Source organism: Lissotriton vulgaris, chromosome 3_1 (genome assembly GCF_964263255.1).
Source record: "Lissotriton vulgaris chromosome 3_1, aLisVul1.2, whole genome shotgun sequence".
Classification (NCBI taxonomy): Eukaryota; Metazoa; Chordata; class Amphibia; order Caudata; family Salamandridae; genus Lissotriton; species Lissotriton vulgaris.
In genome coordinates, this window is record NC_141689.1 from 1,941,332,933 (window position 1) to 1,941,351,446 (window position 18,514).

The window sequence follows — 18,514 nt, forward strand, 5'->3', positions numbered from 1 at the left end:
GACTCAGAGCTCAAAATTAACCGCCAGATCAACTCTGTCTCGTCCTCCTGCTTCCACACCCTTCCCCTCCTACGTAAGAGTTTCAAATGGATCCCCCTCGAACACAGAAAGACTGTCACTCACGCCCTGGTCACCAGCAGACTCGACTATGTCAAAGCACTCTATGATGGAATAAACAAAAACCTCACCCACAAGCTACAGAACATCCAAAATACAGCCGCAAGACTGGTCCTCAACACTGCGAGATCTCCCAGCACCTGTGCACACTCCACTGGCTCCCCATCGAAGTTAGAGTCACCTTCAAGATGCTAACCCACGCTTAAAAGGCCCTCCACGACACCGGACCAGCATACCTGGACAGCCGACACAAATTCCACGCACCCCAAAGGACCCTACGATCAACTTAGCTCTCCTACGCCGTGGTCCCCAGCGTCAGAAAGACCAGATCGGGAGGCTGCTCCTTCTCCTTCCGCTCAGCAATAGCCTGGAACAACCTTCCGCTCCACCTCAAACAGATAACATCGCTCCCCATCTTCGCAAGAAACCTCAAAACCTGGCTCTTTTACAGACCCTTCCTTGATGGACTGGGACCTGCGAAATCCCCCCCCCCCCACATCCCCCAGCGTCTTAAGACCCTTACCGGTGAGTAGTTGCGCTTAACCAACACCTGATTTGATTTGATTTGCTATGAGCTGTGCTTGAGATGCATATTGTGTTTGTAGCAATGGGCAAGGCGTCAAAAATAAACTCTGTGATAGTGTATCGACAGCGCCTTCTTTAAGAAAGCTGCAGGGAAAAGCACTTTTGTGACTTCCGTCAGCTACTGCAACTCTCTGCAAAGCTCCCATAAGCAAAGTCAGATTTCATATTTTAAGTTCCTCTTGCTGAAACACCCATAATGTGTTCCCTATAGTGGGTTTAATCACAGCAATCCTCCCTTTAGTTCACCTATGCGTGCCGCTTTACATCTCACAGATATGAGATGCTAGTAACAAAGTCCATCTGAGCAGATCTTCCTTACCACTTCTCTCACCAAACATGCCTGCGTAGAACCAGGAGTTGTAAATAAAATATCAAACTGGACAACCCAGTGCAGTAACCGTATAGATTATTATCATATGAAATAACCCAAAATGACCTGAAAACAGGGCTTTAAGTTGACCGGGTCTCACCGGGTCTTCGCACTGGCAGTTTTTTTTATCGGAAGCCTCGAACCGGGTCTCTATCGGGCTCTGTTTTGTGCCCTGGCGTTATAGGGGAAGAGAAATCCTTTAAAGAGAGCCAGTTTCTCTTTGGATTTCTCTTCTCTTTTCGGAACTAAGGAGCAGCAACATTATTGTGGTGTCACCAGGTCTTTATATGGAAGCTTTTTCAATATTATATACAAGCCACAGTTGCTGCTTTTTTATCTTATGCAACTAACAACCATTGACAAAGCCAATAGTCCTGATTTGTTGTAAGTATGATGTTACTTGTTGTATCGTATATCTGGATTTAAGACAGAAACATCAAAATACCAGTGGAGCGGCACACTATGCTAAGCACAAACCTTTAGCTTACGTGTTTTAAGGCACGCCCTTAATTACATTGGCCACGCCCCCTTGAGAGACCCGCCAGTTTTTTCACCCCACTTAAAGCCCTGCCTGCACAGTTGCTCAAAGCTGCGCACATACCCAAAAACCAGGGAGTGCACGATTGTCTCAACTTGATATAATCTTTTTTTGACTTGTACTTAAGGGTATGTCTATTTACACACTTTTATACTATCAATTAATCCAAACCACTTCCTCCATGTGCACCGGGACACCATGACTGCAGTGCAAGACAGGGATAGAGGGAACCCTGTAAATTCTATAGCTTTCACCAGGCACAACAAAACTGATGTGCCCTTGCACTCCAGATACAGTCTTTTCAAATAACCGCTCCAAAACAAGGCGTGTATTCAAGGTGCATATTTAATCAATTCCACTCCAGCATGTTGATAAGAGTAAGGAAACAACCCCCAACGCGTTTCGGCGACAACTCGCCTTGGTCACGGGTGGTCTAACAAGCAAAAATACATGTGTTTAAGTAAAGTTGTGAACAAACAAAATGTGCACGTGACTTTTGGCAGTTAACATAAACAAAGGGCATGAAACATTTCGTTGTAGCGGCCATCTTGGAGTGGTGAAAAGCAAAAATACATCGTGTTGCTAATCAATGCATATATGGCACATTCCTCAATGTGCACCTTAATATGAGGTATGAAAATCCTGTTTTGAACTTAATTGCAATTAATGGAAAGTTCCATTTATAACTGTCCCTTAGTATATTCATATATTAATGCATAGTGTGTACCCAAAATTATCGTTCAATAGCACAGATTCAGTGGTGAGTGCCCCCAACAAAAAATACGAAAATAATTCTGAGCCAGTGCTCCAATATTATGATTTGTTGCCCAAGTGGGTTAATGACTCCGATATAAATATATACCGACAAGTCTTTGAGTCTGAATCACATCCAATAACCAACATCTCAGTACTCCACAAATCAATTCATCCTGTTTCCCCAGTGAGATGATGATGCTGCACATACAGTGAGGGACCAAATCAGGATAATAATTTCACCGCAAGTCCTAGGCAAAAAAGAGGAAAACAAACACGATTGGTCAGATCACCAAACATAACTGTTGCTCTCCTAATAGTTATACCCTAGATCCTCTCTGTCAATCCACTTCTGCCAATGGTGACAAGTGTGAGCAGTGAAAACAATTTCTTGTAGACAAACATGTATACAAATTAAAAACTAAAGTTGCATTAAAAATGAGTCTTCTAGCAGGAGATTCAGGTGCATCTCATACATGACACATTACACCATACTTTTATACTATCGCCCAACTTCCTGTCTGTAAAGCTTGCCTTTTGTCCCGAAGTTTTGTCCTGAATTTTGACCTTCTGTCCTGAATTTTGACCCTTTGTCCAGGCGCGGTGCGTCCATTGGGCCGTCGGGGGCGTAGCCCCCTCGCCCGCAGCTCCCTCGGCGTCTTTGAACTTAAGTAAACTCTCAGTTTACTTAAGTTTAAAGACGCCGAGGTTGAACTGACAATCGTGTCAGTCAACATGACGCCGGACCGCCCGGTCCGCGTCATGTTGACTAACATGATTGTCAGACCAGTGGGGGGCAACAGGCATCAGCACAACAAAAGTGCGCATGAGTAGGGACGGAGGGCACCGTGCCCACGCATGCGCACTTGTGTTTTGACCTGTTTGCGCATGCCCATTAGGAGCCCTTCGGGCTCCTAATGGGCGTGCTACGGGCGAAGAATAGCCATGCCCTGGCGCTGCCAGGATTGGCTTAAAGGGGCTGTACCTTTGGTGGTGATCCTGCCTCCCGTCTGTGTGTGGAGGCGCTGCGCTCCCTCATCACACAAAATGTCCCACTGCGAAGAGGAGGGTTAAAGGTAAAGAAGGTTCATGTATAACCATAATTGTTTATTGCCTTAACATCAGAGCGCGGAAGGCTGTGTTTCTGTACTGGCAAGAACTATCTGCACCTGGGGTTTCACAGCTGGCGAGCTGTTCTCTATGCGGTTTGATTGGCTGGTACCAGGGCTATTGTTTCAGTAATAAATCCACGAACTGAAGTGTCCACCTATACAATAAGTATCTTTTAGGCATTTGCAGGACATAAACCTGGCCTGATGTGCGGCGAATCGCTTTACATAATGAAAGCAGAGATATGCAAAGCGAGTAGTCTCAAATATAATGATACATTGGGGCAAGTAGGAAGGTGGGGGCACGGAATGTTAGGGCCACTGTTTGGTTTTAAAGTGACCATAGCTTATTTTTATGACATGAAAAATACATTGATTCAGGATGGATAGATGGATGGATGAATCATGGATGCAGTATGGATGGATGGATAAATGTCATTGATGCAGGATGGATGGATGGATGGATGAATGTGATTGATTCAGGATGGATAGATTGATGGATGAATCATGGATGCAGGATGGATGGATGAATGAATGTCATTGATGCAGGATGGATAGATGGATGGATGAATCATGGATGCAGGATGGATGGATGAATGAATGTCATGGATGCAGGATGGATGGATGAATTTCATTGATTCAGGATGGATAGATGGATGGATGAATCATGGATGCAGGATGGATGGATGAATGAATGTCATGGATTCAGGATGGATGGATGAATGTGATTGATGCAGGATGGATGGATGGATGGATGAATGTCATTGATGCAGGATGGATGGATGGATGGATGAAACATGGATTCAGGATGGATGGATGAATGTCATTGATGCAGGATGGATGGATGAATCATGGATGCAGGATGGATGGATGAATCATGGATGGAGGAATGTCATTGATGCTGGATGGATGGATGTCATGGATTCAGGATGAATGGATGAATGTCATTGATGCAGGATGGATGGATGAATCATTGATTCAGGATGGATGGATGAATGTCATAGATGCAGGATGGATGGATGAATCATGGATGCAGGATGGATGGATGAATGTAATTGATGCAGGATGGATGAATGTCATGGATTCAGGATGGATGGATGTGGTGGAAGTGTAATTAGAAGGTATGCTCCGCTCGCTCGCTACATGCCGCTCATCCTGAATTGTACGCCGCACCACTTTCAAATGTCACCAGCCGCCCCTGCCTTTGTCCTAAATTTTTACACTTCCTGAGAAGATCGAAATTGTCTTCAAAAGGCCCCAATCACTCTAGGCTCCATCTCCACGTGTTCCGGCTCCACAACATTTATGATTGTTTTCTGTCTGCACCAAGGCAATGACAGAGAATTCTACACGTTATGCCTGGCTACGTCACCGCTTCCGACAGCCACTAGTCGATCCTCATATTAGACCATCGCCTCCTCTTTCCGCGACCCATCCTCCTCCGACAAAAAGCAAAAGTATCTCTTCCTATGTGTACACTGTTTGGAAATGATGATCTTCCCTAATGGTTAATATGACTATTAGTCATAATGTTTCGCACAATTCAACTATCGACATGCTTGGAGAAGATTCTCAAAAAATTCTGAAAGGTTTTAACCTTCACACACGCCTGACCGTTAAAAAGAATTATGATGAAATTCCGCCATCTAGTGGCTAAAGCAGTGAATATTCCAGCAGATTAGGCACAAGACAAAGACAACTCGAGTGATTGGAATGATTTGGCGCTAACTCAGAATAAAGACGGTCAGTCCTAAAAAAAACACTCCAAGGAAAACTCAGTGGCGGCTGGTGGAATTTGAAAGTGATGCGCGAAAGAGCAATGAAAGAGTTTTTGCATGCGAGCACACATTTATTGTGAGGAGGAGTCGGGGTGTTCTGCTCAAAATGTTTTTTTAAATGTTCGTACTTTGGTGTCATTTTCAGCACAATTTCTGTGATAAAGGACCAAAAATATAAGTTTTATGGACATTTATAAAGGAATTGTTAACGTGGGTGTACGTGTCTGTTTTGTCGACCGCATTCTACTACTTTGAGACACTCAAGCAAACACTGACAATATGTAGAATGTAAATGTGTAGATTGCTGCATCATAAAAGTTGTTTTCTATTTTTGTATTAAGATATCCATCTTTTTATTTATTTGTTGGCTGCCGTTCTGCAGGGATTTAAGTGGGTCAGGTCCCTCTTGGTCTCAGGCCCAAAAGTAATAAAAACGGAAAGTTAAATGGGTCCCTGTTGGGCCCTATATTCATGTGCTTAACTTTACAGGCAAATAACACTAATTGATTTCTGAACAATGAATAAAAAAAGGTAAGGCAATTCATGCCAGTGTCTTAGTTTATGTTTCTAATTCACGTTTTACTTAATCTTCACTCACTAAGAGTGATTGCTATTTCCAAGATGCTGGGTTTTTGTGCTTTTTTCGTGTAGCACATTACTCGTGTATAGTGAATACTTTGGAATGAGTCACCTCCAGTTTTTTTTTTAATGGGCCAAGATAGAGAGCTATGGAGTTGACTGCATGCAGCCAGTGCACGTTTCTCACAGTGCCTGTCAAGGGTCAAATAGGTGTTAAGAGTGTAGACTATGTTGACATCCTATCTTGGACTTCGCATCACAGCGCACAGAGCAATGGTCGCGCTAGCAGGCAGCATTCTAAATTCAGCTAGACTGAGAAGAAACACATCTGATGTTTCTGAAAAGTAGTAATTTATCCAGCATGTAAGTTGTAATTAGGCAACGTGTAAAACATGCATCTGGAATAAATGATTACATTTTAGAAACATCGATTACGGACTTACATTCTAAGTCAAGAAATACAGTTGCCCAATTTAATTAGGCAAATTGCTTTCTAGATACAGAACCGGCCGAATAAATCGTCTTTGTTTCTTCTTAGCCAGGAAGAATTGACAAGGCTGCCAAGTGCCTGATGTATTACAAGCTGCTGAAACAGAAAGAGGGAAATAGAAAATGAAGGAGAATGAAGAGCGGAAGGGAGGGAATGAGGTAGTAAGTGAGGGGTGAACCGGAGTATAGAGGCTTTAAAACGAGCAGAGAAAAGAGGGAAAAGTGAGAGGAAGGTAAAAGACAGGTAGGCTACTAACTTGCCCAACAGTCTTGTCCTGAAATGCCATCAGCTCCGTTTGTTGTTGTTGACGGAGTTCTGATTTCTTTTCTTGCCACCAGCAAGCGGCTTCTGGCGGGCCTTGGCATCACGGGTCTCTCTCTCACAGCCTACAAGGCCTGTTGCAAAGGCTGTAATCCCTCCTTTAACCAAGTCGTCACTGTGTTACACTTGGGAAAGCGAGGAGTTGTACGAGGCAGCTCTAATGACTGACAAGCAGCCCTGAGAGTCCAGGGCTGACACTGTACACACCCAGGGCTGCTTCAAAAATGAGAAGCTTTAACTTGTCATTACTAGGCGGTTCCTGGGACCCCTAAGTGTTGCCGACCTGGGCTGGCAGTATGTTAGCCCATACTAGACTGATTAAAGATAGCTTAATGTTCACCCAAACCATGAAGTAACTGGCACATACGATATAGCGCTTGTGCCCTTATGGAATCTGCCTCGTTGCCTGATATCTGTTGTGGCAAGGCAGCTCTGCACAGTATGCATCGTTTTTAATGGAAAATGGATGGTACTCGCTTTTTTGCAATTACCTTTGATAACACTGTGAAATTATTAAAGGTGCAGCCCGTCGGCCCACCAATAGAATCCGCCACTGAAGGAAACATCCGTCTTTTGATCTGAATACAAAAGTTGAGTGGCATCGTTTGTTTGTGCTGATTGAGGTACTCTGGGCACTTTGCCACTGCTGATCAGTGCAAAGTGCAAGTGCTCCCTGTGTAAATTCTGATCATGATTGGTTATCCATGACTGACATATTTGATTTACTGGTAAGTACCTAGTAGAGTGCATGTGTGCCCAGGGCCTGTAAATCAAATGCTACCATTGGGCCTGCAGCACTGATTATGCCACCTACATAAGTAGCCTTTCAAATGTGTCTCATACCTGCCACTGCAGTGTCTGTGCATGCCGTTTTTAACTGCCTGGTTGCAAGCGCACCCACTTGACAGGCCCTGACCTTCCATTTTCTTATATGTAAGGCACTACTAAGTTAGGGCCAAGGTAACCCCATGGGCAGGGTACAGTCTTTGTTGAAGGTAGGGCATGTACTGGAATGTTTTGAATGTCATGATAGTGAAATACTGTGTATTTCATTTTTCACTTTTGCAAGGGCTAGCTCTCCTAAAGGCTATCATTGGAGCTGCTTTGCAAAATTTTATAAATATAACTTTCAATTGGGAATAGCATGAGATTTGGAGTTTGGGCTCAATGTACTCAACATTTTATAGTGCACCTTTTAGTAACAGTGGTTTTTTAAATTATGTGTCTGAAAATGGCACTTCTAGAATGTGGATGAGTTGGCTCACTCACTCTGTATAGTTCAAAGGAATTGGGATATGTGGTAATTCCATTAGACTGTTGCAAGCATGCACAAAGGTATTCGTTTCTGATTAAATGTGTAAAAAGCAAGAATAGTGTTCTCGTGTTCCCTTATGTGCACTGCTAGGGTTCCCGGTGGAGGGAAGTAGTCAATGCTCATAAGAGTCAAGTATGTTTTTTGAATTTGCTTATTTTAATTCATCATGGATTTGATCATTCAAAAATGACAAAAGTACTCAGAGTGAGTCATATTAGGTTGGAGTAAGTATTCATTCTTCAAAGAACACATGTGCGGTGAATACTTTCAAATCATCCCAATACATTTCGGGCTAAGATGGCCCTTCATCAAGGGTTTTAGAGACCAGAAGGAACAATGAAACAATAGGGTGAAGTAAGAAACAGCTTCTGGTAATGCAATACCCATCACCAGGCTTCGTGAAGATCAGAGAGGTAATAAGGACGTGAACCAAGATTGTGAAATCAACACACATAGCCTACCATGCAGCAGTCATTTAGAGTAAACCCTATGTGCAACGTGTAGCCTTATACAAATGCACGATTTACATGCAGTTATTATCATGCTGTTCCTCAATAAAACATGTGCAGTCATAAAACTAAAATAGCTGAAATATCAATTTCAATGGACATAACTAAAAGAATAGAGCACATGTCAAAAAACCTGTCTGTCAATAAAATAACAATTAAGAGTGAAAAGAATTCCTAATAACACGCCATGGTGAACTTACTTAAAACCATGTGAAGTTGAACTCATGTCTGAGTTGGCAGCCATAGTTGTGAATACGATCGACCAGAAGTTAAAGAGCATTGGAAATCAACGACAGGTGCATGCAAGAGGGTTTCCGCAAAGCGTGCAAGACAATAATATTGCCCTGAGGCAGCCATTTCGGAAGGGAGTGAGACCCTGAGTTAACAAAGGATACAAACTAGAAAGAAATAAAATAGAAAGAAACAAAATGAGGTTAAACATAGTGATACATTACAAAATCGATTAGGAAAAGATAAGATATATAAAGAGGTATAATGGCAATCAAGAGAAAGAGTTTTATAGTTTATAAAGGTGAGTAATGTTAGGAATAACATATATTTCTAAAAAAGACAAACAGGTTAACACAATCTGACAGGTCATGTGAGGGGTGAAAAGTCAATGAACAAGATGTTCACTGCTTATAGGAAGCAATTAATAGTAAACAGTCAAAGAAAAAGAACGTTTACAAAGTATAAAAACATGAGGCGAAGATCACATTCAATTATGCCCACAACTACTTAACAACAGAATAGATAGTAAGCATTATGAAAGGTATGATGACAGTCAACTGGGAGAAGTTTTGGTTCGCTAAATCTAGAAAACGTAAAGTATCAGTGAAAGATAAAGTGAGGATTGACATATATTACAAAACATTCTAACAGATAATGTGAGAGGTGAACAGTAAATGGACAAAAAGATTCTGGAGCAGTCAAAGAAAAAATGTGTACAGAAGTATTGGAAAAAGTAAAATCATACATGAAAAGTACCAACCACAACATAACAACAGGATACACAACAAGAGTTCCATGAAAGCATAATGACAGTCAACTGGCTGATGTTTAAGTTTACTAGATAAAAAAACCCATAAAGGATTCAGTGAAAGATAAAGCAAGGAATGACATTGTGAACAAGGAGAACAGATAAATGGAGGATCACAAGGTATAATGAGCAAAATGTCCATTGATTATAAGAAAGAACTGTATTCCATGCAGTCATTGAGTACTTAGGGTATCAAGGAATCAAGTTGTTTGATCCAATAATCTTCATGTTGTAAGAGGAGCTTTCGATAATTTCTGCCTTCAACAGGATCAACAATTTCTAGTATCATGTAGCACAGTTGGAAGATGCTATGTTTCAGTGCCGAAAAGTGTATGGCATTGACAGATTTGGAAAACAGTGTGCGGATTTTGTTCTTGTGCTCATTGAGTCTAATTTTAATTTTGCACTCAGTCTTGCCCATGTAAGGCAAGCCAAATGGACATTTCAACAAGTAGGCTACGTTTTTGGTGTCACAACTGGCAGTGATGTTTATCTTGATTTTGGTACCTTTCAATGGGTGGTTTATGTGGTTGCCTTTTATGATGTTGTTACAACTACTGCTGTTCAAACAAGGAACGGTGCCTTTAGGTTCAACGCCATCTCTGACATATCTTTTCTTTCTCAAAAGTTCTTTTAAGTTTTTGCTTCGCTCATAAGTGAACAATATGGTGGATCGGCAATGATATCTTTGAAATCAGGTTCCGTTTGTATCAGTGGCTGATTTCTTGAATCCTGGATTTTTTGTGGAAAAGTTAGATACTAGTACTACTTTGTTGGATTTGTCGGGTTTCTTTGTGGGAGTTAAAAGTTGTTTCCGAGTTTTGATTACTGATCTGATGCAGGTATTGAGTCTTCCTGGCCAAGTTTGTAAAAAAGTGTTGCAAGCGCTGAGGTGCGATTGAAAAAAAGGAGGGGGGGAGGGTTGGTTATGTCCTCCTAGTTATGCCAATGTCGACGGAATCCCGAACTGAGGCTGCAACAAGAATTATCAGAGGGCAGTGGACGTTGATGAACATGTGACTACAGGCTCATGCTGTATATGGTGAATTTAACATATTTTTTACAGCATAACTAGGAGGACATAACTAACCCCTTCCTTTTTTTCAATAGTACCTTAGCACGTGCAACACTTTTTTACAAACTTGGCCCAGAAGACTCAACCTGACCAATACACGGTTTTTCACACACCTCACACCTAGGTCCTGAAGAAAGCCAGCATATTTTAGAGACTGGCTGAAACATGTAGACCCAATTCCAGTATATCGATTCATAATAATAAACTCTACACATATCCGCACTTCTCTATTTTAACCCCGTCATAAGGCCCATCATAAAAATGTTACCTATAAAAGGGACCCTATAAGCAGTTTTAATATCACTTTCACTGGACCATACCATACAAAATACACCTGCTCGCTGTAGTCCAGGCATCGTAGCATACCCGAAGTACACTCTGCATCTTGGGTGGGACCCGATGATGGAGCATGCCACCAACTAGGCTGGTGGGTGAGGGTATTCATAAAAAACCTACTGGTTTTCCTCAAACATAAACATAATACTTCAAGGTGTGAGCCAGTTCTTATTGATTATAGTAATACTTACAGGGGAAATTAACTAGCTACCCCCTTTTGATTCTTCCTCTCTCTCCTATTGCATATGGTCGAAGATATAAACACAGTGCCTGCCCATGGCCCAGAAAACCGCAGCACAGCGAGTTCCATGCACACATCCGAGATCACTGCCCCAACTCCGACCCCGCTGTGCTGCTAAAGGAAATAATGCATTGCCTTTCAGTGGCTAAAGAAATCGTCGCACTACCTGGATCTCCTTAGTGGACTCATTTTCTCATGCAATGCACCTGTTCGTCAAATCCATAGTGCAACTGGGCTTTCAGTAAGAACCTGAAGCATCACCTTCTCTTCAGTAAGGAACCGACGCATCACCTCCCCTGCGTGGCATTAAGGAACCAACACATTACCTCTCCTGGAGCAAGGAAGTGACACATTTTGCCTTTATTATTTTGAGTAAGAGAAGATTGTTTCCACTGGGTAGTCACTGTATTCCCAGGGAGTCTCTTGTGCTTTATAGCTAAACTCAGTGTGGGCTGTGTAGTAGAGTTGTCAAGCAGCTGCGTCCATACATCATCAGAATTCACATGGTGAAGCACTCTGATACCTGCCTGGGTTATGTTTGTGCTATACAAAACGTTATAATTAAATAAAAAAGAAATTGTTGTAAATTTTATGTAACCTGTCTGCGTTAGAAGACATTTTAAGTGTACAAGAAAACGATAGTCTTACAAAAACTCCGATTGTTGCCTTGCCTTAAGGATACTTATACAAGCCCCCCCCCCCCCCCATTCCCCCACGAAAATAGGGATTACAAAAAACAGTATTTGGTATACCATGCACTAATATGTTTGTAACTCGTAGCGGTCTTGATAATAAAGATTGACGATTTGGTGACCTATTAGAGTCACATTTTCCTTTTAATGTCGGTGAATTTATACATCCAGCTATTTGCATGCTAGGGGATTTGGGGAAGGAGCAATGATATCATCTTGTTTCAGGAAACTTGGGAGGTATCCCATTATTTAGTGGATGATTTTCAATGCTTCAGTGTCCCAGCTGTCCCATCACGATGTGGGCGCACTTCAGAGGGGCTGGCAATAAGGATAAGGGCAGCCCTAGGGGGACCTGTTAGAGTATTGGAGGTAGCGGATAGTAGTTTCCAAGTAGTAGTGTTAATAATTGGTGTGAACCTACTTATTGTGAACATTTATAATAATGATTTCATTTTTAAAATATTAGAGGAGCTGGTTTAATCAGGGCATATTGCATATATTTTTAATGTTCATCTTCCTTTGCTGAATGCAACATGTGGTCTGTCGACTTCTATTGACTTAGCTGTTAATAGTAATCCAAGAGCTGTGGAGCTAGCCTCATTTCTTACTTCAGTCGACTTGGTTAATGCTCTAGAAGTTGTTGGGCAGAATGAGTGTACACTCTCTACCTTTTTTGGTAGAGGTAGCTGATCTATAATTTATTATATTTTTGTTACTATTAGTCAGGAGCATCTACTAGCTTATGGTTAAGTGGTTCCTTCCACCCTTAGGGATCAAAATCCTATTGCGCTTTATGGCTCAGTGGTTCCTTCCACCCTTAGTGATCAAAATCCTATTGCGCTTAATGGCTCAGTGGTTCCTTCCACCCTTAGTGATCATAATCCTTTTGCGCTATCACTATTTATTTGTCTGAAGGAAAGGCTTGGGGTGGGTGTTGGAGCTCGTAATGTAGAAACTTCAACTGATAATTTGTGGCTGGTTTGGGGACCCAGTCTAATATTTTAATACTATAATTGGAGAAAACCAGGGGGTGGTGGAGCAGTGTTTAACTACAGAGGCCAATGATGGCTCAGGGGTGGATATATATATATGTATATATATCACATTATGTGATAGCATCAGGACGGCTCTACTAAAACCTGTACAGCCTCTGCAAAACTCCCCTAGGTGGTTTAACACTGAGTGTTCATTCCCGAATAGGACATTAAGAGCAGCTTTTGCCTCCAAACCTATGGATCCAGCCTTGGTATTGCAAATGTGAAAGCAATATAAAGAAATCACTTTTAATAGAATTCTCAAAGTAATTATGAGACAATGGGAGATGTTAGTATAGGCATCAGTAACAAATAATAGCAGATCTTTTTGACTTACTATATCTGAGCTGAAGAAAAAATAGGCCACTGAGTACCATTGTATGTGATATCCCTTCTGAATTATGGGAGGAGCACTTTAGCAAAATATACGCTGCACCCAGAAAGTCTACAATGTTTGACATAGACCCTCGCCTTGGCAAACAGTAACTTTGACGGAAGTGGAAGGCAAGGATCCAGGACCTGATGGTGTCCCCATTGATCTGATTAAAAGTAATATCTTTTTTTGGGCAACACTTCCTTCGAGTATTTTTAATATCCATGCACACTCTCCACTTCCTGCATCATGGGGCACATCAATGATTGTACCCATTTTAAAGAAATGTGATAGATCAGCTCCAAACTGGTATTGCCCCATTTCTTTAATTGACACCACTGTTAAAATCTTGAGCAAGACTGTCTATAATTGGATTAGAGAATGGGCTGATGAGGAGTCTGTATTATACCCTTGCCAGTATGGGTTCAGGTGTAGAGTGGGTACTATTGAGCAGTGTCTCAATTTGAACTTTGTTCTTGGTAAATACACAGTGCTAACAAAAGTCTCTCTATTTAGCCTTTATGGAACTTTCATCAGCCTTTGACTGTGTAAATAGGACAACACGGTGGTCTCTTCTTCTAGATTGTGGCATGGATACTGTTTTAGTCCAGTTTTTGGCATATTTACATAGTGACAGGAGGGCAAATGTCCACATTGGTTCACCAGGGAAGGTATCTGGAGACATAAGTATACATCCAGGGGTAAGACAGGGGTGCGTACTTGCTCCCCTTTTATTTATTTTTTATATTAATGAGCTCCATCCATTTTTAACGCATGACAACCATAGATGTACCAAAAATAAAGGGGAAGCCACTACATCACTATATGTTGATGATGATAAGGGAAATATTCAATTTCTCCTCCTCTGCCTCCAGAAATTGTCCATACCACTTTGCCACTTCTTTAACTTTCGGGCTGACTTCCTGGAGTGAAGCCACAAAGTCCCATGGACCCCCTACTTCCTGGGAAACAGTTGAAAACCAAGAAGTGAGCTGTAAATACTTAAACCTGAAAAGTCTGTTGCCCGTCCTAACATTCAAAACCTCTCAGTGTGTCACCCCTCCTGTTGATATCAAATCTCCCCATTTAGTTATCCCTGCCTGCTTTAAGGCCAGACTTAGAGCATCTTTCAAGCATTCTGGCATCCCTCGGGATTTCCAGATTGGGGCAAATTCTGAAAAATAACCAATCTTTAGTATCCTCCTTACTGCAAGCCAAAGGCTCAATGTAGTTTTTAAAATCAATCGTTTTTATTGTGTGGGAATCAAAAGGCCCTTGCTCCTCTAAGGAGCACTCCCTTTTAGTGTTTACCTGATAAAAACATCCCCCTTCATTCCCAACAGGAGCTTGCGGCTGCCCTGTGGGCAGTGAATTCAGTAAAAAACAGAGTTGTTGCTATTATCAGCTGCTCCATATTTCAATGTTCAGATGGCACCTGCCTGCACTTTAGAGAGGGTACAGAGATCCCCTTGAAGGTGGGTGCAGTGAGTGATGTCTAGGGGGTCCATGGACCCCGTTTGTCCTCTCCAGGGGGCTGCTTTCTGGGGTTGCACTGACAATGAACAATCTTTTTGTGGCCCTCTGTTAGAACTCTTGATAGCTTCTTTGCTTTTTTGGCCATGTTCACAATATGGTGGGCGGAATGGAAAGTGATTCCCTCATTTGCTATATGCCATACTTCAATGCAAATGAGAGAATTGCCTCTTGAGATAGCGCTAGTGCTACATGTGTGCCAGAGCTATAAGCATTACAGAAGAGGCCGAACAGGTGTCTTCAGCCCCTTCTGAATACCAAGGTGCCCTAGGGGCGCACAAAGTGGGCACACGCCCGTTGTGCCGCTAGGGCACTTTTGTAATATGGCCCCTGATCTTCACTTCATGTTTTGGCTTGGCCCGGGATATGCTTTTCAGCCGTTGGAACCATTTTCAGTTTGGTGGTGCTGCCTTTAACTATACATCACTGAATTGATAGGGATTGTGATAGTGTCACTCAAAGAAGAAGAATGGCAAATGAGCCAAGTCCCTTCAGGAGGAGAGTAGTATGTGTGCAGTATTTAGCCAATGGTGCATTTTAGAGGACAGTGCCACAAATATATCCCTAAAGCTTGGTGTGGTAGTGCACTGCATTTATAGACAACACATTTTCCATTGAAATGGCCACTAAATTTACAGAGACATGCAGTTTGCTGATAAAAATATATAGATTACAAATAGGGTTGCCAACTTTGCTGATTTTTACCAATTTGGCCAGTGTTTTTATATGGAGGCTAGCAAAAAAGGTGAAAACGTACTCACAAGCGATAAAGGGCAGGAATAGGGTTTCAGCAAATAATTTAGCATCCGTGCATCACCAAGAATCTTAATTTCTTTTTATCAAATTAAAATCTTTATTTTCCTCACACTTCAGAATTAAAAACAAATGTACTTCATTTGTGCTTTCTTAATTGCTAGTATTTTTTCAAATATTAGTCCTGGCACTTAAATGTTGTTTTGTGTAAGAAAACAAGTTGAGTTCTACAGACTTTCATTTCACACTTCCTATACCGCACAAGAATGTCACATAGTTTTTGCTTGTATTGAGATTTTACACCTTGGCAAATACATTATGACAGAGTAAGCAGGCTTTAACTCAAGAGGTCTGACCTGCATGACATCATAAATACCAGAATACATTTGGCTGAGCCTCTTAGGGTTCCCTCCACAAATCTTCTGAGTTATTACCCTACCAATACCTCCAGTCCCTCTCCTGGTGGCCCTACAGGCACAGGGTCCAGGACCCTCTTGAGCTTCTCCTGCTGCTCCTCCTGCTTCCAGTGCATATGCTTTCCATACTGCCAGAGTGCTCACAACTCAACTGTAAGTAAAGATTACAGGAGAGTAGTGATCTCATTTTCGATCGAGAGGTGAGTGGTAAGGTCACAGTATACAGCCATGAGAACATTCGATTCGTTCCTGTTGAGGTAAAAAGTAATTCGAGTTGATTGACTGGAGATTTTCTTTCCAGAGTCAGGAGAGTGGTAATTATATGGAGTTCTGTTACTTTTATGTAGAATAACCTACAATTCTTCATTACAATCTAACAATGTCACTATTCGTGTACTTTACTGTTTGAATTCAAAGCATATGTCGTGTTACTGTACCTACTCACGTGCGCTCCAGGCAAACTCGAAGGCATTTGAAGGACAATACGTTTTGACTAAACCACATCACGCCCCTACCTGCCTGGCCAATGTGCCATTACATTCTTTTTTAACACTTTAGCTTCTGGGCTCTATAACGGAAGTGGTTGACATTTTAGAAAAACATTAACTTATGCAATACAGTTTAGTTTCTTCTTCCTGATTTCCTGTTGTGATCTTTTCTGGTGAACAAGTGTTTAATGATAGAACGATCTGTCTTTCTACTTGTTCTTCAGTTAGTGAACATGCTTTACAGTTTCAAAGGACCCCCTTTTAAAACTCTAAACTGAATTGTCAGCTAAGTAGAACCGATGCAAAAACTTAAAGACAAAAGAAAAACACTTCATACCTGCAATTCCAGGCTGCGCATCTGCGTGGTCTGATATTTCTTGGAGGTTTTTTGACTTTGCAGACATTTCCAGTATCGTGTATGTCCTCAGTAGAGATGTGTCGCGTGGCGTTGCTCAAGCTGATAGCCTGGGTGAGGTTGTTTTACTTATAGATGAGTAACCTGACAGCAAAATGTAAAGGGATAGGTCAAACTGAATTTACTGCAACCATTAAACAAATAGAGTGAGTCTATGGCGAAGCATGACATTACAACTCTGCAGCACATCTACAGAAATAATCATGTGATAACGCAGTTTAGGGGTGTTAATATTTGTGCAAACCTGTTAATGTTCTTTTATTCTAAACACCGCTGTTAATGCCACATCAGCCGGGGTCAAAGTCAAGCGGCTGTTAGACAACCGGGCAAATGCAAGAGCGGAACATGACGCACAAGTCTCAAGAAACACAAGTGTTCCTTTCTCATGAGACATAAACCCACGTCCCTGACTTTTATTTCACACATCTACACTCTTTTCTATTAATTCCACAAAGATTCTTGTATTGTAAATCTGACTCCCTCACATAATACCTGGCCCTCCTCCCTTAATTCTACACCTCATCATCTATCCGAGGCCAGTTGTCCGCTCACTTATTGAAAGTATTGAAACCAACTTTCATTTTTGTAACCCTTGAAACCATTAAACAGCCTACTTGCCACCATCCGCCTCCCAGTGCCGCGTTCCATGTCTAGAAATGATTCTGAAGTCACGCTGCTTTTCTCCACCTTTTAAATTTCATTGCTTCTCTGTTTCTTCAGGTTTTACCATTAAGTCCGTGTTCATTTGGCTTTAATCAGAATTTGGCTAGCCATATCCATGTCAGCAACGACATTTTTTCAATATTTCCCTCAAAGAGTTGCAGAAGATTTCTTCATCAATTCTCCAACAAAAAGCTGGAATTAATACATGATGACCTTGTCCGCAGTCATTCGCTCTCTGGTTGAACTTTGTGTTATAATTGGTGCAGGGCAGCCACCGTTATTTATAAATGGTCTCCTAAGTGTTTTTCTCTCTTTAGAACTTAAGAAAAAAATCCTGATACTGAGCGTTTGTTCTCTTTTTTGTATTTATTTAATTCCCAAATGACTTGAGAATACAGCTACATTCCATTCATTGTCGTCGTAGGGCTCACATCACCATTTTTTTTTAAATATATTTAAGAACAATAGAATAAGTGCTGTGGAGATAAAAATAAAATACATCTGACCCAAATGTCCTTCACAACGATTGTCATAACCAAGGAGCATCATAATGGAACTAATATGAATCTCTTTGTCGAGCAACTTCTTCCCGAATGACTAGATGCCTTCCATAAACTCCATCTGGGACACTTATCTTCACTCTTACCCCATTTAAATAACTTAGCCAGAATAAAATATAGCCTAAACACAGTTTTATAGTGTTGCGCTCTTAAACTGAATGAGAGGAAAACCTTCATTCCTAACCCAATTGAGGTCTGCAAGTCTACGTCCCCCTACTCTGGCTTCCTTGCCCAGTTTATCTCAACCTTCTTAAGGTCATCTGGGGTCGTATTCATTAAGAATTTGTAAATCTGGCTTATCCTGCTACCTGACCATAGCAGTGTATCTACAAAGGGTATTCTTTCAAGTGAGAGTGTACCTGATTTGACCTTTCATAAGCATTGCCATAACTGTAAGTATTTAAAGGAGGTCCTGATCTCTTACCCAAAATC

The 18,514-nt window shown here is 41.5% G+C and overlaps 1 protein-coding gene across 2 annotated transcripts in view; it reads right to left on the reverse strand.

Moving 5' to 3' along the window:
- The window catches only part of LOC147728656 (kynurenine/alpha-aminoadipate aminotransferase, mitochondrial-like), a 486,130-nt gene extending 469,068 nt beyond the window's left edge, over positions 1-17,062 (reverse strand). Inside the window, exon 1 of one of the 2 annotated variants that reach the window (XM_086962430.1) lies at positions 16,782-17,062. In XM_086962430.1, the coding sequence (XP_086818556.1) occupies positions 16,782-16,848 (67 nt within the window). In that variant the 5' untranslated portion in view covers positions 16,849-17,062. Of the gene's footprint in view, positions 1-8,664; positions 8,734-16,781 lie in introns of those variants that run through there. The other variant, XM_086962432.1, reaches the window with a different exon arrangement.
- Between the last annotated feature and the right edge of the window lie 1,452 nt (positions 17,063-18,514).